The sequence below is a fragment of the Loxodonta africana genome, chromosome 3 (genome assembly GCF_030014295.1).
Source record: "Loxodonta africana isolate mLoxAfr1 chromosome 3, mLoxAfr1.hap2, whole genome shotgun sequence".
Lineage (NCBI taxonomy): Eukaryota > Metazoa > Chordata > Mammalia > Proboscidea > Elephantidae > Loxodonta > Loxodonta africana.
The window spans coordinates 189,117,432-189,138,519 of record NC_087344.1 but is presented as its reverse complement, the minus strand read 5'-3'; the positions used below and the strand labels follow the sequence as shown (position 1 = coordinate 189,138,519).

Sequence of the window (21,088 nt, the reverse complement as noted above, 5' to 3'; positions counted from 1 at the left end):
AATACCAACCTATTTTCAAATTTCCCTGACTGTATTTTAAAAAAAAAGTCTATTTTAACAGTAGGCTTATTCAAATAAGGGTCTAAAAAAGTTCACATGTTATATTTGGTTATTACGTCTCTTAAGTCTTTAATCTAGAGCAGCCCATCCTCTCTCTTTTTGTTCTTTACGTCATTGACTTACAGAAGAAACCAGGTCATTTGTCCTGTAGTACATCCCACATTCTGGCTTTATTTGCTTCCTCGTATCATTTACCTTCTTCCTCCACACCCCATATTTCCCGTAAATGGATGTTGGCTCTAAAGGCTTGCTAGGATTCCAGTTCAACATTTTTGACAAGAAGAGTTCATTGGCTGCACTGTGTGCTTCATCTTGCATCGCATCAGGAAGAATGCAGTGTCTGCTTGTCGTACTTCCAGTGATGCCAAGTCTGATCCTGGGGTTCAAGTGATAACGACCTGATCTCTATACTGTAAAATTCCTCATTAACCCTTTATCTAATGCTTTTGTCCATTGTTGGTCATCATTACAATTTGTTCTTTTATTTTATTAGTGTTTGCAAAATGACTATTTTCTAATTCTGTCATTTCTTCCACTTTTATTAGCTGAAATTATTTTCTAAAGGAGAACTTTCCTATATTATCTTAGGGCTATTTGGTTGTCCTTAAATTCAGTTTGGCCAGGAAAGGCAAGATAAATACTTAATTCTGTAATCAATAGTGTGTGTGTATGTATATATTTTTATTTAGAAATGCATTTATTAATCTTACAGTATATCAAATATCCTTGTAGATTCTGTTGTTGTTAGGTACCTTCAAGTCGATTTCGACTCATAATGACCCCATGTGATAGTAGAACTGCCCTGTAGGGTTTCCCAGGCTGTAATGTTTACGGGAGCAAATCACTGGGCCTTTTTGCTGTGGAGCCACTGGACAGATTTGAACCGCCAACCTTTCGGTTAGTAGTAGATACTTGTTGTTAGGTGCTGTTGAGTTGGTTCCAACTCATAGTAACCCTCTAGGACAGAGTAGAACTGCCCCATAGTGTTTGCAAGGAGCCACTGGTGAATTTGAACTGCCGACCTTTTGGTTAACAGCCGAGCTCTTAACCACTGTGCTACCAGGGCTCCTAGATATTAGGAAGATTCAAAGGCAGCCATTTGTGCTTACCTTCTAGAGACATGAAGTCTACTGTTAATAAACACACATCTCCCCCCCCACACAACACAATTACAATTCAACGGAACAAACTTTGCTACTGGGGGATCCAAGGAGGGCTTACTGAGACAACTCAATAGTATAGTTTTAATGTTCTCCAAAAAAGTGGATAGGATAGGGCAGACAGGAGATCAGGTATCTGGCAGGGCGGCATGTCTCAAGGTGTGACTGGCTGTCTTTGGAAACATATTTTCCTGTAGACCCCACTATTTAGGGGAGATTTGGAGACCCCATCTCAGGAGCCCTTATTCTTTTTATTCATTTTTTTATTTATTGTCCTTTAAGTGAAAGTTTACCAATCAAGTCAGTCTCTCATACAAAAACTTATATACACCTTGCTATGTACTCCTAGTTGCTCTCCCCTGATGAGACAGCACACTCCTCCTCTCCACCCTGTATTCCCCATGTCCATTCAACCAGCTCCTGTCCCCCCGCCTTCTCATCTTGCCTCTAGACAGGAGCTGTCCACATAGTCTCATGTGTCTGCTTGAGCCAAGCTCACTCCTCACCAGTATCATTTTATGTCTTATAGTCCAGTCCAATCCCTGTCTGAAGAGATGACTTTGGGAATGGTTCCAGTATTGGGAGCTCTTATTCTTATACAACTCTCAGCAGTAATAATACTTAATATTCAAAGTGTTTTCACAAATGTTAGATAATTTGTCCTGGCAGCTTCCCAATGAAGCAGGAAAAACAGGTGGTGGTGTCCTCATTTTGCAGATTAGGCAACTGAGGCTCAGAGAGGTGAAGTGGGGGAGGCGGTATAGAAAGCAGGTCTTCCAATTCCAGGGGCTGTGACCTTTGTGTCTCACTGTGCTGCTCCCCTTGAATCAGCCCTAGGGGCTTCCCGCCACCCTCATCATCATCGAAACTGGGTTCTGTGCTGTGTAGATCATTCAGGCAGATGTGATCTTTCTGTACCTGAGGTTCTCAGAGAACACGCAGGATGAGAGAAACCAGCAGATTCAATTTGGCCCAAGTCAAATGCGTAACCAGACTGAGTGGGAGGCTATGTTATGTAACAGAGAAAGAGCCTGATTAAGCCCCACTGAAGATGTGCTGAATCAGGATCTGTCTGGGAAGGTTTTCTGGGTTGGGCTGGGCTGAGGGTTGGCCAATCCAGGCATTTGGGGCAGCTTGGGAGAAGATAGGAAGAGCTAGGCAACGGACAGAGTGGGGAGATGGGGGTAGGGAAGAAAAAGGAGGTGGGCGAGTGGGTCAGGGCCACTTGGGGGACAGAGTGAGGGAAGTCCCTGTGCTTAGAACAGAACTGCTGTGGCCTGCCAGAGTGGTTGAGAAGGCACTCTCCCACTCTTAGCTGGATGGAGGCTTGCCTGAAGGAGGAGCTGCCTTCCCCTGTGGAGCTGGAGGAGAGCCTCCGGAATGGCGTGCTGCTGGCCAAGCTGGGCCACTGTTTCGCACCCTCCGTGGTTCCCTTGAAGAAGATCTATGATGTGGAGCAGCTTCGATACCAGGTGGGGAATAGAGGTTTCCACCTACCTTCTTCCTCTCAAATTACCCCTTTTCCTCAAAGCTGTGAGGGTAGGGTGACCATATAATTTATTGTCCAAACCTGGACACTTTTGAAGATGAAAAGGAGTGCTTTTAATCATTGTACTTGGACAATAGGCATCAGTAGATGTCTCCCAAATGGGTGTGTGTTATCCTTAGCAGCAAGAGGCACATGCTAGGTGGCCTTTGAGATGCCCCTGATATGAGAACTGTTGAGCAGACTTCTACCCACCATCCACACTCAGAGGCTGTGGGCTTTGCCAACTGCTGGAACTTCGTGGGCAGATTGCCCCCTCCCTGTTCTCTAGCCAGCCCAGCCCTCTTCTTCCCATTCTAGCTCTGGACTCCCTTTTCCTAGGAAGCCTTCCTGGATTGTTAATCTCATCTCTATGCCAGTTAGAGCATCCATTCTTGGTGGCATCTGTTTGTCTGCGTGTATTTTTCTTGAAGGGTCGGGAGATCTGCAGGTCAGGGTCCTCTATGGATTTCCCATAAGAAGGACTCTGCCCACAGGGAGCCCTGAGAGCTGTGGAAACAGATTCTCTTCTTTTCCTTCCCCTTCAGGCAACTGGCCTACATTTCCGTCACACAGACAACATCAACTATTGGCTGTCTGCAATAGCCCACATCGGTCTGCCTTCGGTAACACTGGGCCTCAAGATTGGAGTTCATCCTTACTCTCCACCAGCACCCCCTATACCTTATGTCCCTCTAGTCTTATCTCTAGGTGTCTTCTAAATTAACATAACCTATGTATGTTCCTTGGGGCTGTATGTCTTTGAACCAGGTCACTTGGTCTCTGCTTCCACTTCCCTATGGATAAAAGGAGGTGAAGGCTCCCTGGCCTGAGTTGTGTTATTCACATTATACAGTGGGGCTCCTGTGTAATGTAGGAGATGGGGCTCGCGTAGGCCACCCATCTGAAATGATGCCAGAATTTCACAGCGTGAAGCGAGGGTATACCACACACTTAGGTGGTAGACTTCAAATCGGAAGCCTGGGCCCAAGTCCCAAATTGGACACAGCCTATGTCCTCTCACACTCTGAATCTCAATTTGTTTCTCATCTCTAAGATGGGGATAGTAATCCCTGCCCTGTCTGCCTTACGAGGTCATCAGGAGGATCGAAAGATCTACGTGAATTATAAAGAAAGATACAAATTAAGGCCAGAGAGGATTCTGCAATGTATGGTTTCTGTTTTATTTTTCATCTATAGAATGTTTTTTATTCTTTTCACTATAGAAGGGAACTATAAAATGAGGAAATAGCAGTAAAGAAAGGCACTTTGGTGGGAGGTGGGAGCAATAGAGGGCATGTGTTCTCAGAGAGACCAGGATGCTTTTAAGTTTCTAGATATGATACTTTGTTATAAATGTAAATGTAACCAAGACGTATTGAAGTTCGGCCTCATTACAGTTGCTGGGTGGCATGGCAAGTTATGCCTAGGGTGATTTGTTTCTTAGATGGGCCCCTATTGATCAGAGGCCTTCTGGCTTGGAGGCAGGGATGAGACACCCTGACCCCTTTGTGGTCCTTGGCAATGCATGCCTTATTGGGCCCTCTTTGGGAACACAGCTGGCTCCCCAGTATGCCACCTTTCTGGTGAGAGTCAGAGGTAAGGGGCACAGGCTTAGTGTGTTTATAGGATGTCTAAAGGGCCTGTTCCTCCTGGAGGATATGTAACTTATAGCCTAAACAGCCTCATCTGGTGTTTGGTTAATCAGGGTCCCCTGCGACTGTGTGTCTGTGGCTGAGTCTTGGCTCAGTGTGTGTCCCCACTGCCTTTCATTTACACTAAGTTAACTGGAAATGGTTGGAGAGACTGACCTAGAAGCCCCAGGCAACAAGGGAACACACCCCGCAGGTCAGAGAGGAAGGCCTTTTCCTTGTCCTCTCTTTCCATATCTGGTGCTGCTTAAAGGTCCTCAGTGACAGTAATTGGCTGGTTTCCCTTCCAGACCTTTTTCCCAGAAACCACAGATATCTATGATAAGAAGAACATGCCCCGGGTGGTCTACTGCATCCATGCACTCAGGTGAGAGGCCCCAGACTTTTGTCATCCAGGTTCCTCTAAGTAGATGAACCTAGCAATCAACAGCAACGAGCGTTGCAGCAGGAAGGATGGAGGATAGACCACAAAGAACGCTTCTTAGGAGAATGAGATTTTAGATTTACATAGTTATGTTTAGATTTATGTGCATGTTTGTGGGCACATTTATGCGTGACCCATGTGGGTAGACAGAAAGGGTAGGCAGGGTAGCAGAGACAGGAATGTGGCAGGGTAGGGTCTTCAGCTTGTGACAGAGGTACAAAGGAATCAGAATAGGACCTATCACGAGCATCACATGCAAGCCATATAGTGTAAATGGTGAAGGCTGGCCCTACTCGTAGCCAGCCATCAGCAACTCCTTGGCTAAATCATAGCAAGTGATTGACTAGTTCCTTGTGTCTACCATGTCATCTCTTCCTGACTTCATTTCCTGGGTCCTTTCCTTGCTCAGTGGATCTCTGCTTGCTGTGCCCTTCCCAACCTTTGTCTTCATCCAATGACCTGCTACTGCAATGTGGCATCTGTGAAGCCCTCCCCATCCCACCCCCCAAGTCCTCTCACACAGTGTCTTATTTATCTCCTGTAGCACTTGCCTCAGGCTGACTTACAGTGACATTTTCCCTGTGGACTGGGGAGTGACTTGAGGGCAGGTGCTATGGGGTCTTCTTCTCCGGGTGCCCCTAACATCTCCTGCAAACCCATTATGGGCAGATTGTGGAAATGAACAGACCCCAGGGCCTTCCAATGCCTCTCATTCTTTCCCAGTCTCTTCCTCTTCCGGCTGGGATTGGCCCCTCAAATACATGATCTATACGGGAAAGTGAAATTCACAGGTAAGCTCAACTCCTTCTGTAACCTCTATGGTCTAGGCAGGGTCTTGAGGGTTCTGGGCCTGGAGAAGGGCACTGGTGCTGTCATTGCAGCTGAGGAACTCAGCAACATGGCCTCTGAACTGGCCAAATACTGCCTCCAGCTGCCTGCCTTCAGCAAGATTGGGGGCATCCTGGCCACCGAGCTCTCAGTGGATGAGGCTGCAGGTAGGGACTGTGCTCTGCCCTGCCAGCTTGGTGAGTATAGGAGGACCCCCAACCTCACAGCCCTCAGGTGGATTCTGGCCACCTTTCATCTCCAGGCAGGGCCATCAGGCTACCTGGTTTGCCTAGCCCTGCCTGAGAATGGATAAAGGGGATGATGTCAGAGTGGTCTGCAGCTGGTTGTGGCCTGGTCTGGGGTTTGTTCTGACCCCCTGACCCTGGTTCCATGCCCCCTCCCAGTCCATGCAGCTGTTCTTGCCATCAATGAAGCAGTGGAGCGGGGCGTGGTCGAGGACACCCTGACTGCCTTGCAGAATCCCAGTGCACTGCTGGAGAATCTCCGAGAGCCTCTGGCAGTCATTTACCAGGAGCTGCTAGCCCAGGCCAAGATGGAAAAGGCTGCCAATGCCAGGAACCGCGTAAGGAGGAGCCGAAAAGGGTAGAGGGGCTGAAAAACTGGGTAGCCTGGAAAATCTTGAGTGAAACTAGGACTCTTCTCTACCCTGTCTGTAGGTTCCAAAGTCGCTTAGGGAAACTACCTTGTCAGTTATTTTAGAGAAATAGGAGAGGAATTTGGGAAAATAATGAGAATTCAGAAAAGAAGAGGTTCTAGAAGAATGGATCTTCAGGGAGGGCTGAGAAGAGACTCTGGAATGTAGAACCAGATGAGATTTGGACTCGAGATTCCAAAGATTGGTTTGGCCTAACTATGTCAGTGCCAGGGGTTTCAGACCCCATGATTTCCCTCAGATTCTTCCAACCAGACCAACCTTTGGCCTTGGGAAGACCCCAGAAGAAGAAATAGGTATAGAGAGGGTAGGAGTAGTAAGAGAAGATTTAGTTGGTTTTCTCAGGTTCACTTCTCAAAGTAGTTTTTGCAGGATAATGGAGAAAGCCAGGACATCTATGACCACTACCTAACTCAGGCTGAAATCCAGGGCAACATCAACCATGTCAATGGTAAGAGATGCAGGCCGGGAGGGAGCTGAGGGAGTGCTCTCAGGCTAAGTCCTTGTGCTGGGAGGTTTGAGGATGAATTCTCTAGAGCCAGAAGGCCCTCTGGCCTCACCTGGACCAAGCCTGTCTCAGGGAAGGAGCAGAGTCCAGGCAGTGTGTGCTCTCCTTTCTTGCTCTCAATGTTTGGAGAAGTTGTCCCTGCCAGGGAGGCTCCTGTTTGAATGGAGATCCATGGAGAGGACAGAGGCAAGGGGGCAGGCCTTTCAGCTCTTGGTGCTGGGGTCAGTTGGACTGGGGTCCTTCGATAATGAAGTGTGGAGAGTGAATGGGTGTAGGGGGATATCAGAGCAGAAGGGGCTGGGTGAAAGCTTAGGATAAGATGGGCATTTGCCTGTTGGGTCAGGATATCCTCAGGGCCTGTGATGGTTAAGATGGGAAGGCCTCTGAAGAACAAGCTGAAGAATTTGTGCTGGACCAAAAGGGCTCCAAGAACCCAGGGGCTTGGGTGAGGGTAATTCTGGGTAGGCAGGAAGAGGGCAGATTCCTAAGCTCGGCTGGGGATAGTGGCAGGTGGTCTTGGTCTTTTTCAGTCCATGGTGCTCTAGAAGTTGTTGATGACGCCCTGGAAAGACAGAGCCCTGAGGGTTTGCTTGGGGCCCTTCAAGACCCTGTGCTGGCCCTGCGAGGTGTAAGGAGAGAATTTGCCGACTGGTACCTGGATCAGCTGAGTGCAGACAGAGAGCAGAAAGCACAGGTCAGGCTCTCTGACCTGTCACCTCTTCTATCTGATTGTGGGACAGGAGCAGGATGAGAGGAGAGACCTCTTACCGAGGAGCATCTCTGTTAGGCCTTTGTATTCAGCGGGTGCTGACTACCTGTTTAAGTGGCTAAATCACTCTGAAGCCTAATGGACTAGGCTGATAACACACTGCCCTCTTGTAGTCTCTCAGACTGACTGGAGAAGACCTGGGGTTTGTCCAAACAGGCAGGACTGTTCTCCCACATAGCTGAAATGCAGCTTCAATTTAGCGATCTTATTTTCAATGCTGTTGGCTTTCTCCCTGACACTGTTTATATTTGTAGTGCTTAGGTTGTTATAGCAACGATTGTGATAATGGCGCAGGACTGGGCAGTGTTTCCTTCTGTTGTATATAGGGTCGCTATGGGTCGGAATTGACTTAAGAGCACCTAACAACATGTTATTTTAGATGCTTGCTGGGTAGGAAAGAGCCAGAGGTCAGAGATGGGTTAATAGGGGTGGGTGGGCCAGGTTAGTCTGCCTAAAGGGGAGAGTTAGGATTAAGGGTGGGAGCTCATGCTGGTGGCTCCTGGAGCATGTCCATGGCCCTGGGAGGACTCCCTTTTAGGCATCTCTTTTTTTCCCTCCTCTAGGAGCTGGGCCTGGTGGAGCTTTTGGAAAAGGAGGATGTCCAGGCTGGTGTGGCTGCAGCCAACATGAAGGGTGACCAGGAACAAGCCAGTAAGTCATCCCCAGGCCTGAAGCCTGGCCTGGGTTTATCACTGGCTCTTGGAAGAGCATCTTATCCCTGTGCCACCTTCTGCGTTGGCCAGTGCATACCGTTGCCCGGTTCCCAGCCTGGCAAGGGACATCTCCCCTCACGTAGTCTGCCCTCTTCTGGCTGCCTGGGGGACACTATAGGTAAGTTCATTACAACCTTAGAGTCAATGATGTGTCAGTACTGCAATGGGCTGGACCTTCTAGGGGCAAACAGTTTCCTTCCAGGCACTTGCCCGTAATTTTGACAGTTTCAACTTGCTTGAGTTCCTTTGGCTACTGATATGTAGTGATTTCCCAGGTGAGAGAGAAACTCAGAATCCAACTCAGTTTCCTTTAAGAACATTATATGTAAATACGAGTAAAAGAATGTTAGTCAGTCAGTCATTATCCCCCTTTTTTTAGGGGTTAATCTCTTTTAGCAAGTGGGAAGAGAAATGGTGCTGAGGCACAAGGCACTAGCCTGTAGACACTAGACCTGTTACAACTGCTTGACTCAGCCTCAACTTTCTGTCAGGTTTTGAGGTTGCTCAGGAATCATTTACTTTTGTCTAGCAGAACTTTCAGAGGCCATTTTACCATAGCCCCCAGGCCCTCCTGCCTAGCTGCCAGCCTTATCAGCTCTGTTCATTCCTGCCTGTTATTGCCAGAGTAATCTCCTTGAAGCACAGATCTGATCTGATCTCCTCTGTGGAACATCTTCTCTAAACTTTAGTTCTATCAGGGCCCTGGTGGTACAGTGGTTAAGGGCTCGGCTGCCAATGAAAATGTCAGCAGTTCGAATCTACCAACCACTCCTTGGAAACCCTATAGGGCAGTTCTACTCCGTCCTATAGGGTTGCTATGAGTCAGAAATGACTTGTTGGCAACGGGTTTGATTTTTGTTTTTGATTTAGTTCTATTAGGAGCCTTGGTGGCACAGTGGTTAAGTGCTCGGCTGCTAAACAGAAGGTTGGCAATTTGAACTACCAGCTGCTGTGTGGGAGAAAGATGTGGCAGTCTGCTCTCCTAGATTACAGCCTTGGAAACTTTATGGGAATAGTTTTGCTCTGTCCTGTAGGGTCACTGTGAGTTGGAATAGACTTGACAGCAGTGAGTTGGTTTCTTGGGGTTGGTATATGTAACTAAAGGAGCCCTGGTGGTGCAATGGTTAAGTGTTCGGCTGGTAGCGAAAGGTCAGCAGTTCAAACCCATGGGAGAAAAGACCTGGCAATCTGCTCCCACAAAGATTACAGCCTAGGAAACCCTATGGGGCAGTTCTACTCTGTCCTATAGGGTCACTTTGAATTAGATTTAGAATCAACTTGACCGCAATGGGTTTTCTTTTTTTTTTTTTTTTGATTAGTCCTATCTCCTTGGCCTGGCAGATAAGCCTTTACAGAGTTCTTCCCCATCCCTCTTATTCATATGCCACCAGCCAAGCCAGACAACCTGTTCTTTGACTGGTCCCCAGCCTTTCCCATCTCCAAGCCTCTGCTCCTCTGGATTCTATTTCTTCCACATTGTCGCTTGTTGAAAGCGGGTAAAAACATCTTCCAAAGCCTGCTTCAAGCACTTCCTGCTCGGTGAAGTCTTCTGCTCTCTCCCAGCCAGAATCCCTCTTCCCCTACACTGCCAAACATGTTGGGGAGGGGAGTACCTCTAACATAGCATTGCCCATATTTTACAGCGCACTGTTGGATTTTTATATCCTTATTTCTCCCTACTAAAGAGCCCAAGTGGCACAACGGTTAAGCGCTTGCCTGCTAATTGAAAGGTTGAAACCACCCAGCAGCTCTTCGGGGGAAAGGCCTGGTGATCTGCTCCCATAAAGTTTACACCCTAGAAAACCCTATGGGGCAGCTCTACTCTGTCACATGGGGTCATTATGAGTCGAAATCAACTCAATGGCACCCAACAACATTTCTCCTTAGTAGATGGTGCGCTCTTTGACACTGATGCCCGTATCTGCTTGGCCTTTCATAAGCCCCAGTGTTTGAAAACTGAAACTACTTTGATTCATCATAGCCACTCCCTCCCTTTGCAAGCCAAATAGCTCCACCTTGGAGCTACTTCCTTATTCCTCTGTGCTGCCATCAAGATTTGGTCCCTGGAGTCCCTTGACTAACCTCACCTTAGTTGCACTCTTAGCCATCTGTCAGTCTTGTGCTCACCACCTGGGGAGCTCATCGCTGCCAGGACAGCCCTCTGTGATACATGCTGAGCTACTCAGCTTCTAGACTTGGCAAATCTGGTCTTACACAGCCCCTTCTTAAAGTGGCTCAGCCTCTTTTCCTCCTGGATATTTAGAAACCCATCCTGGACTAGCAGGAGGGTTTTTAAGAGCATTTACAAAGCCGTTTCCCTCAAAGAAGCTGGCTAGGAGAGGAGAGCTAGCACTGAGTGCCCGGCCAGTGCAGCCTCCCCTCTTCCCCTGCAGTGCTCCGGGCTGTGCGGCGGATCAATAGCGCCATCCAGAGGGGAGCGGCAGCTGACACTGTGAAGGAACTGTTGTGCCCTGAAGCCCAGCTGCCTCCAGTGTACCCTTTTGCCTCGGCTCTGTACCAGCAGGAGCTGGCAGTACTCCAGCGACAGCAGCAGGGGGTAAGCCCCAGGAATGAGCGATCCAGCTCTCAGGATCCCCAGCAAGCTGGAGGGATCGGGGAAGTCAGTCCAGAGCACCCTCTGAGGGCAGCCTCAGACACTGGCAGGAGCAGGGAGGGCTACCGTTCATTCTTTCCTGAATGTATTATAATAGCCAATACCCTTGATTAAGCGCTGCTTTACATACACTACCTCGTTTAGTCCTAAAAGAGCCTTAAAAGATAAGTATTATTTCCATTTTAGAGATGAGGAAACTGAGATCTAAAGGTTAAGCAATTTGCCGAACACAGCTGTCACTGGCAGTGCTGGGAGGGACTACAAAGCTGAATGTTCTTGAAGCCCATGCATTTAACCACGCAGCTGTCCAAGGTCGCTTCAGTCCCTAGAGCCTCTCTTACAGTGGGGTAAGAGGGCCCTCCCTCAGAGGGTGCCTAGTCTGTTGGAGGACTTGGAATACACTCAAGGATCCAGGCAGGCATGGTGAGGGAGGAGTAGGTGATCTAGGTAGAAGAAGGCTTCAGACCCGAGAAACAGAGGGAGCAGAGCTGGGGATAAGTCTGGGAAGGCTTCCTGGAAGAGAAGAGAATGGAATAGAGAATCACACCCACAGCAGGCACTTACAGAGGGTCTACTCCAGGCACAACCTGGACAGAGGCATGACACTTAGGAAGAGCAGAGTGTCAACATATCAATAACTACAGTACAAGGAAGCACAGAGTAAGTACTGAGAGGTGAAGCATTGTGACTAAGGTTGTGGATATTAGAGCCAGAAGCCAGACTGCCTGAGTTCAAATCCAGCTCTACTACTTCCTAGCTATGTGACCTTGGGCAAGTTATTTACCTTCTCTGCCCCTCAATTTCTTCACATATAAAATGGGGACACTAATATATTTATGTCATAGGAGTGTTGTAAGGATTAAATAAGTTAACATACGTGCTGAGAAGAGAGCTGGGTGCAGAGTAAGTGTCGTGTAAGTTTTAGCTATTGTGGTTATTACTAGCAACATTCTGTTTTCTACAAGGAGGACAGGCGGGATGCTCCGGACAGAGGGAACAGCATAAGCAGACGTTTGAGAAGGAGAAAATGGGCAGGGCAGTGGGGCCAGGGCCTGTTGGGTGTGCAGTGTGGGGATGGCCACTTTACATTCGTCTCTGCAGGCCCAGGGCCCTAGTGCTGTTCCTAACATGTAGGAGGGATGAGAAGGGAGACAGCAGAACTCATTGGTTGAGTGTGGGCTCTGCAATCAGGCAGCTAGGTTTAAATCCTGGCTACACGGTTCACATTACTTGACTATGGGCTCACGAAGCCTCTTGTTTCCTCATCTGTGAAGTGGATATTACTAGCCCATACCTCATTGGCTTGTTATGAAAATTAAGGGATAATGTGTGTGAAGTACTTATACACTGAGCACATAGTGTTCTCAACAGTTAAGTATGATTATTTTTTAATGACTGAACCAGACCATTGGGATTTTGGGATGGAGACTTGGAGATATACAAGAGTCTTGGGGTCAGGATGGAGTGTAGGCCCCCAAACCCTTCACCAGCCCACTTGGGAATCATCCCTCCCCTGCATTGTAGGAGCTTAGCCAGGAGGAGCTCTTTGTGGCTGTGGAGATGCTCTCAGCTGTGGTCCTGATTAACCAGGCCTTGGAGGCCAGGGATGCCGGTGGCTTCTGGAGCAGCCTGGTGAACCCCGCCACAGGTCTGGCCGAGGTGGAAGGAGAGAATGCTCAGCGGTGAGAAAGGTTTAACCACATGTTTGGGGATGGCAGCTGTGGGGGGCGGGCTGGAAGGGTTGTAACCAAGATTCAGAGCTCTTCTACTTGGAGACTAGTACTCTGCATCCTCCGTTCCTGAGCCCAGGCCCACTTGTTGGCCTCCCAGTTCCTTGTCTTGTGCTTCTTTCAAGGAGTGGGTAGGTCCACAGTCATCTCTGTTTCCTCCATTCGTTCATTCTTCCATAGCTAATGTCTGAGTACCCACCACGTGTCAGATACTATTCTGTTGTTGTTAGGTGCCATGAGTCAGTTCTGACTCATTGTGATCCTATGAACACCAGAACAAAACACTGCCTGGTCCTGCACCATCCTCACAATCGTTGCCATGTTTGAGCCTATTGTCGCAGCCACTATGTCAATCCATCTCGTTGAGGGTCTTCCTCTTTTTCACTTACCCTCTACTTTACCAAGCATGATGTCCTTCTCCAGGGACTGATCCCTCCTGATAACATGTCCCAAGTATGCGAGATGAAGTCTCACCACCCTTGCTAGGAAATAGCAGTGAACAAAACAAAGTCCCTGCTCTCATCGAACTTACATGCTAATAGAGGGAGACAGACAGAAAACAAATATATCAGATGATTAAAAGAGATGAGCTATGAAGAAAAATGAAGCAGAACCAAGGGGAAAAAGGTCGGGGACACGTAGGGATGTTTTTTCTGTTTTATATAGTGTGGTTATAGAAGGCCTCTTTGGTAAGGAGGTCATCTTGAGAGAGACCTAAAGGCCATAAATGGTTGCCATGAGGCTATCTGGGGACAGAGGCCCTGAGAAAGAAGCATGCTTGGTGTGTTCAAAGAACACAAGGAGGCCAGGGCGGTGGCATGCAGAAGGGAAAATAGAAGGAGAGGAAGTTGGAGTGGCAGACCCAGCCCGTGTTGGCCTCTGGCTTATACTCTGAGCGAGGAAAGAAGCCATGGGAGGGTTTGAGCAAAGAGGGAGATGATCTGACCTACTTTTCACAGGATCTCGCTGACTGCTGTGCTGAGAATTGACTCTACAGGGACAAGGGGAGAAGCAGGGAGACTTGGGTTGAGTAATCAGGCAGGAGATGAGGGGCTTTGTCTAGGGTGGTAGCAGTGGAGGTGGTGTAAAAAATTCAGATTTTAGATGTGTTTTGTAAGCAAAGCTGACAGGATCTGGTTTTGCAGTGGATGTGGGATGGGAGAGAAAGTGAAATTGGGTATGACTCCCAGATTTTTGGCCTGAGAGGGTAGAGCTAATATTTACTGAGATGGGAAAGACTGGGAGACACAAGTTGGGTGGAGGGAATTGGGTTCAGATGTGTGAAGTTGGGTGTGAGGTGCGTATTAGACGTTCATGTGGAGATACTGAGGAGGCAGCTGGGATATGTGAATGGACTGGAGGGGAAGTTTTAGGAGTCCTTAAAATATGGAACTTAATGCCATAGATTAGTTGAGATCACCTAGAATGAGAGTGTGGAGAGAGAAGAGATTTGAAGACTGAGCCTTGGGATGCTCCTGTGTTTAGAGGTCAGGGAGGAACCAGCTGAGGAGGCTTAGAGCGAGAGGAGAACCAAGAAAATGTGGTGTCCTCAAGGCCAAGTGAGGAAGATATTCCAAATGCTTCCCCTGTCCCCTGGCTGACGATGTACATGCTACTCACCTCCCTCTCCTTACCCTACTGCCAGTTACTTTGATGCCCTGGTGAAGCTGCGACAGGTCCGTGGAATGGATGGGGTCTTTCTGAGCTGGAATGACCTGCAGGCCACCTTGAGCCAGGTCAACGCCCAGGTCCAGGAAGAGACTGATCGTGAGTGGAGTCCTGGGCTGGGGGAAAGACAGCTCCACATGGCAGCCCTGTCTCTTAGCCACAAGTGTGTGGAACCCTGCTCACCTAGATCTCTTTACCAGAGGTCCTCGCAGTCAGCCTCATCAATGAGGCTCTGGACCATGGCAGCCCTGAGAAGACCCTAACTGCCCTGCTGCTTCCTGCGGCTGGCTTGGAGGACGTGAGCCTCCCTATTGCCCCTCGGTATCATCTCCTCCTCGTGGCAGCCAAAAGGCAGAAGGCCCAGGTGAGGTTCGGGCTGACGGGGTTGGTCACCAGAGCAGGCAGAACATCCCTGTGGGCAGAGCCCTGTGCCCAGTGAACCCTGCCAATCTGAGGGACACCATCCCTTCCTGGGGTGAGGCCCAGAGGGGTCGCCATCTGATGGGGGAAGATGGCCTCCATCACCAGGGCTGAGAGGCCAAGACAGACAATTGAATTGGCCTGGGCTCTAGTTGCCAGTGGGGGCCTTGTGTCTGGGAGGAGCTCTGGACCTGGAGCCAGAGAACCAGGACTGGATTTTGTGCTGTGCCACTTACTGACCATGTGACCTTGAGCAAACCCCTGATGTCTCTGTGTTCTACCAGCTGTAAAATACTATGTACCCTGGTCCTACCTGCCTCCCTGAATAGGGGTAAAAATCAAATGAGTTGAAAATGTGGCAGAGTCTGGCCTATAAAGCCCCGAGTATGTGGGAGTCAAGAGAATAGTTGAGGGCCAGGACTCTGGAACCAGACTACTGGAGTTTGATCTTGGCTTCGCTACTTGCTGGCAGCCTGACTTAACCCCCTGTGCCTCAATTTCCTCACCTACAAACTTGTCTCACAATTGTGAGACAAGCTCCATAGGATTTTCAATGGTTGATTTTTCAGAAGTAGATTGCCAAGCCTTTCTCCGAGGTGCCTCTGGGTGGACTTGAACCAGCAACCTCTTGGTTAGCAGCCGAATGCATTAACTGTTTGCATCACTGAGAGACTCCAGCACACAGTCAGGGCTCAATAAAATGTTAATTTTAAAAAGTCTGTTATTCTACGACATGGATGAACCTTGAAAACGTTATGCTAAGGGAAAGAAGTCAGACACAAAAGGGCAAATATTTTATGATCCCACTTACATGAAATATATCTAGAGTAGGCAAATGCTTAGAGACAGAAAGTAGATTAGTGATTATCACGGACTGGGGGAAGAGGGGAACGGAGCGTTAATGTTGAATGGGTATAGAGTTTCTGTTTGGGGTGAAGAAAACATTTTGGAAACTAATAGTGGTAATGATTGCACGACATTGTGAATATAATTATTGTTTTAAAAAAAAGTCTATTATTAATGAGGAGAGTTGGGAGGGGGTAGAGTCTAGGCTTGGGTGAGACAAATGCGAGAGAGCTAGTCTCATCAGTCTTACTTGACCTGTGGTCTCCTGTAATCTTCCCACTTTCTTGTGTGGTAGAGGAGTAGGAATGGGAAGGAGAAGGTGAAGGTCAGTGTCGGAATTGGCCTGAGAAGGTGTGAATTGGAGCCTAGGGGATGGAGAGTGGTGGTGGGTGGGTGGAAGCTGTGATGTGGGCTATCCTGGACATAGCTGAGGCACAAGGGCAGGGGATTGAGAGGGTGGTAGATACTGAGGGGTCAAGACACTGTACAGAGCCCATGTGGATTCCGGGGTGCTGTGATCAAGCTGAGTTGATGCTTGGGACAGCCCGAGGGCAGGGTAGGAAAAGGTAGAGTCTTAAGAGCCTGGCAGCAGTCCAAGGGAGCCACAGGCTTGTCTGTGCAGGAGTGAGAAGAGCGGAGTGAGGATCGCTGCCCCTACTGCCCCCAATGTCTGCCTGCAGTTTTAGTCCCTAGGGCAGCTAGGCTGGGAGCCTGGGGGGCCAGCCTGGAGGCTCATCTTTTCCCATCTCTCTTGATTTCCAGGTGACAGGGGATCCTGGAGCTGTGCTATGGCTGGAGGAGATTCGCCAGGAAGTGGTCAGAGCCAATGAGGACACAAACACAGCTCAGAGAAGTAAATGAGCCAGGCAGGACGTGTGAGGGCAAGGAGAAGATGTGGGCTCACCAGGAGCCCAAATAATCAGGAAGCCTCCCCGTCACCTCCCCCTCCCTTGCAACCGCTGGGGGGAGGCAGACCAGAATCAGAACAGGAAGGTGGCCGCTTAGACCGTGGGGGGCTTTCTCAGCAGTCAACTGGGTAGGAAATTCTCAGGAGTTGAGTGCCCGTAGTCCACCCTCTGCCTTCCATGCCTTCCTGTGGGCACCGTCCCTTGCACTGTGAGCATGTAAGATAAGGTAGTGGCTCTGGCTAGAGGATGTTTAGTCTTAAGGGTGGGAGAAGAGGTGTTGGCAGGAGTCTGAGGAAAAATAGGTGGGATCAGTGCAGCTAGACACTGGTATTTTGGTGTGGGGTGCTGATGTTGCTAGTTCTCAGTGTCTGGAGTCCTTCTGTCCATCCGTCTGTCTGTGAGTGACTGAAGGCAGGTGTTGTATCAACTACCCCCACTTCTTGGACTCTGCTCCTCCTAAGAAAGGCGTCCTGAGGGTCTCTGCCCATATCTTGCCTTCTGTACAAGGTGATTTTCCTTTATGAAGCACCACACCGCCTTCCTCCAGGAACCCTTCCTTCCCTGCTATCTTTTCCTCCAAGCATAGCTGCGTGCTTCTTTTCATCTGTCTGCGTCCAGCCTGGGATGTAGACTGTCTCTTCCATCAGTGGGGGTTTTTGTGTCCTCTTCCCCTGAACCCTCCCCATGTATAGCACAGGGCCTGTGGGCTGTACTCAAAGGGCAGCACTGACTTCTCTCTCCTGATGCCCCTGTCAGTGGCTCTTGGCGTGGCCGCCATCAATCAGGCCATCAAGGAAGGCAAGGCAGCCCAGACAGAGCGGGTGTTAAGGAACCCCAACATAGGCCTCCGAGGGGTGGTTCCTGACTGTGCTGATGGCTACCAGCGAGCCCTGGAAGGTGCCATGGCAAAGAAGCAGCGCCCAGGTAATGGCCCTCTCTTGACCCTTCCCTCCTCTGCCTGCCCTGATCACTTCTTGCCTCCTTATTGAATCTTCCCGGCTTACCTTGGCTTCTGCTTAGGGGACACAGCTTTCTGGGTTCAACATAACATGAAGGATGGCACTGCCTACTACTTCCATCTGCGGACCTTCCAGGGGACCTGGGAGCGACCCCCAGGTTGTCATCTCAATACCTCCCACCTGACTCGGGAGGAGATCCAGGTTGGCAGGGCCCTTACAAGGGAGAGGGTCATGGATGGGGAATTCCTTGTAGGAGAGACTCCCACCTACCAGCCTGTCTCCTGCCTCTACAGTCAGCTGTCACCAAGGTCACTGCTGCCCACGACCGCCAGCAGCTCTGGAAGGCCAACATCGGCTTTGTCATCCAGCTCCAGGCTCGCCTCCGTGGCTTCCTGGTTCGGCAGAAGTTTGCTGAGCATTCTCACTTTCTGAGGACCTGGCTCCCAGCAATCGTCAAGATCCAGGTGTCAGGCTCTGGCTTTATTAGTCTTCAGGGCCTGGATTTATCTGAGCTCCAGGAGTTTACTGCCTTTGTGCTGAGTGGAGTCATAATGATGTTTTGGTTTCTGAAGAGTAGTCGTTAAAGAGCATTGATTCTGGAGCCAGACTACCTGGGTTTGAATCCCAATTCTACCTCATATTAGCTGTGTGACCTTGACAAGTTACTTGCTCTCTCTCTACCTGAGTCTCCTCAACTAGCCTTCAATTTCCTTATCTGCAAAATAGGGAGAATGATAGCATTCACCTTATATGATTGCTATGATGATCAAATAAGATAACATCTGTGAAGTGTTTGGAACAGTGTCTGGGAGGTAGATAAGTGCTAGCTAGCTACCATCATCATCTACTGAGTATGGAGACCTGCTGTTTAGCTTCCCCAAGAGAAGAGTGAAATAAGATTTAGTAAGAGTGGTTAAATCTAGATACCAGGGAGGACTTCCTGACTCGAAGAAGAGTAGTAAAGAGGTGGTAGGGGTTAAACAGAAAAGGGGCAGAATACCCTTAGGAAAAGAAGCATCTTCTCTCTTTCCTCTCCAGTCAGTCCTTTCTATTTTTATTCTTCCAATGTATGGATGGTCCACTGTAGCCTCTGAGACCTACCCTCAACTAACTGGGACATGAGGCCAACTGGGAAGAGAGCCAGGGGCACTGTACAAGCCAGAAATGATGGGAGTTGAGCAAACGGAGACCTCCCCAGGTAGATGTGATCTGGAGGGCCTCGTGGAGGTGACGGCAATGTACAGATATGTTATTTAACAAGCATCTTTGAATGGCTAGTATCTGCAAAGCATTCCACTTACACTGGGCAAGGCTGGGAGCTGGGCATGAAACACACAGTGAGTGATCGTGTCTCTCTCCTTGCAGGAACTGGACCACAGTTGATGTTAGATGTTGGATAGTAGGGACACGAGGACAACACCAGAGGACCCCAAGGGAAATGGATGTGCAGAATGAAACTGGAAAAATGGCTCTCAATTATGATCTAGGGCATGTGGGGTGGTAATTGAGAGCTCAGGCTTCAGAATCAGAGGCTGGAATTTGTCTCCTGGTTCTACCACTTCTGGGCCATATGACCTTACTTAAGCCCTCTACAACACTTAGTTTCCTCATTTGTAATGATGGCACTCATGAGGATTAAGTAGGAAAATTACATGTAGCACTTAGCCTGGCAAGTGCTCCACTGGTGGTTACCATTCTGAGATGGTAAATTTTGGGACATTGGTCCCAGAACTCAATTGCACTAAATACAATCTGCATTTAGTGCCCTGGATCATAGGATTCCTCTTTCCTTAGCACAGATTAGAATTTCACACTAATTCTAAGGAGATGAAAAGTCACACCAGCAGTAGTAGAGGAGGTGGCATCAGGGAGCATTCTCTACTAAAGTGAGAGCTGTGTTGACTTTGACCTGTGTCCTGGAAGACAAAGGGAGTGGTGGCCCAAAGCCTCAGACCACTTGCCCCCCAGCTATGGTGGAGTAAGAGTCAGAAATGAGCCCACTTGGGTGTTCTAGTTTTTAATTTCTTCTGAAAGCTGTGACCCTGGGTGCAACCCCACTCAGGGTCCTGAATTCTGACCAATCCAGATGGGAGCCCTCCTCTTGAAAGAGGAGCCATGTGGAGGTAGATAGGAGGTAGGAGCAGAGAGGAGACCCCTCTGCCTAGAAATGGTACTCCCTAGCATTAGAGCCTAGGCTCTAAGATGGACAGCTGGTGTCATGGTGCCAAGCTGCCTCTTTTACATTTTGTCCCAAGAGACTGGTCAGTGTACACCTTAGGGGAAAGCCTGGCCAGGAGAACTGACTTTAGAGAAGGGCTGGGAGGACAATCAGGTGAAAGGGGATACTTGATTGTCCATGGTAGAGTATCCCCCAGGGCCTGAGCACCTGGGAAATGTTTGACAGGGGCCCTAGACAGGAAGGATTTCAGCGGGTAGAAATAGAGCTGGGACCCAGGGGTGGGCATAAACAGAGGTTCAGGGGCAGAAAAGCATAAGGCACATTTAGAAGAAAGTGAAATAATCTGCTGTGGCTAGAATCTTTAAGAAGGTAGGGTGCCATTGGAAAAGTCAGATGGGAAGTGGGAGGTCAGAAACTTCTGGATACATTGGGGCTAGAGAGTTATAGTCCAAGTGGTGTTTTAGGAAAATTAATCTCACACAAGCTTGGAATGAGAGGGACGAGACTTCTAGGAAGGAGACTAAAACAGAAGGGTGCCGTGAAATTTGTGTTTTAGAGACCAACGAGGCCATGATTTATGGAGGAAATGGCCAGCTGGACCCTTTGCAGCAGGCCAGTCAGGGGGAGAAGCCATCAGACTGACATCTGAGTTATTGGGGGCCTTGGAGGGGAGATTTGCCTAGAACTGGTCTCAGGAGCTGGATGGTGTAGTGAAGTGTGAGTTATGGGAGCGATAGCAACCTGCTGTCCAGATGGCCGTTGGCAGAGTTGGGCACACAACTCTATGCTTGTACACATTCTCCATCCATGAAATCGTGTACCTTACCAGACTGCTCTGTAACCACCCTGCGTGTGAGGGAGAGTGGAGTGTATGATGGCGTGTGGGTGGTCTGTATATGGGTGTATGAATGTATTTTGGGGGGATAAAGTTGTCAAGTAGGTGTATGCTTTATTACTAATATCTTTTAAGCCTGCATTTTATGTTTCTGTGTGAGGAGGTGTCAATGGGTGTGGGTATGTGTGTTTCATTTTCCGGTATGTGGGGGTGGGTGTGTGGGTGTGGGTGTGTGCTGGGACCAGGGCATGTGGCAGAGGGCACAGACATTTGGTCTTCCCCATGGAGTTGGAAGTTCTTTGAGACCAGAGACAATCTCCCCTCCTCCACTGCTTGCCTCCTCCCCTGCCCCCCCGCCACCGCCCAGAGCCTTGGACAAGGCTTTCCCCTGAAAGACTCTTGGGCTAAGGGGACCAACTAGGGTTACCCCTTTTCCTTTCCTGATGTGCAGGCTCATTGGCGGGGTCGCAGGCAGCGGAAGATTTACTTGGAGCGGTTGCAATATTTAAAAGCAAATGTGGAGGCCGTGATCAAGGTAATTAGATCATGGTTGGGTCCCCATCTCTCTTGAAGGATCTTTGAAAACAATTTCTTAGTTCTTTCACCTCCTTGTGTCC

At 49.0% G+C, this 21,088-nt stretch overlaps 1 protein-coding gene across 3 annotated transcripts in view; it reads left to right on the top strand.

Annotated features, from left to right (window-relative positions):
• The window catches only part of IQGAP3 (IQ motif containing GTPase activating protein 3), a 42,027-nt gene that overhangs the window by 4,162 nt on the left and 16,777 nt on the right, over nt 1-21,088 (top strand). For all 3 annotated transcript variants that reach the window (XM_010594837.2, XM_003415154.3, XM_010594838.3), the window contains exons 3-20: nt 2,536-2,692; nt 3,294-3,371; nt 4,688-4,764; nt 5,545-5,612; nt 5,703-5,816; nt 6,054-6,232; nt 6,695-6,773; nt 7,361-7,524; nt 8,163-8,250; nt 10,706-10,869; nt 12,451-12,608; nt 14,302-14,423; nt 14,525-14,688; nt 16,353-16,443; nt 17,255-17,422; nt 17,519-17,658; nt 17,751-17,921; nt 20,923-21,006. In XM_010594837.2, the coding sequence (XP_010593139.2) occupies nt 2,536-2,692; nt 3,294-3,371; nt 4,688-4,764; nt 5,545-5,612; nt 5,703-5,816; nt 6,054-6,232; nt 6,695-6,773; nt 7,361-7,524; nt 8,163-8,250; nt 10,706-10,869; nt 12,451-12,608; nt 14,302-14,423; nt 14,525-14,688; nt 16,353-16,443; nt 17,255-17,422; nt 17,519-17,658; nt 17,751-17,921; nt 20,923-21,006 (2,266 nt within the window). The remainder of the gene's footprint in view (nt 1-2,535; nt 2,693-3,293; nt 3,372-4,687; nt 4,765-5,544; nt 5,613-5,702; nt 5,817-6,053; nt 6,233-6,694; nt 6,774-7,360; nt 7,525-8,162; nt 8,251-10,705; nt 10,870-12,450; nt 12,609-14,301; nt 14,424-14,524; nt 14,689-16,352; nt 16,444-17,254; nt 17,423-17,518; nt 17,659-17,750; nt 17,922-20,922; nt 21,007-21,088) is intronic.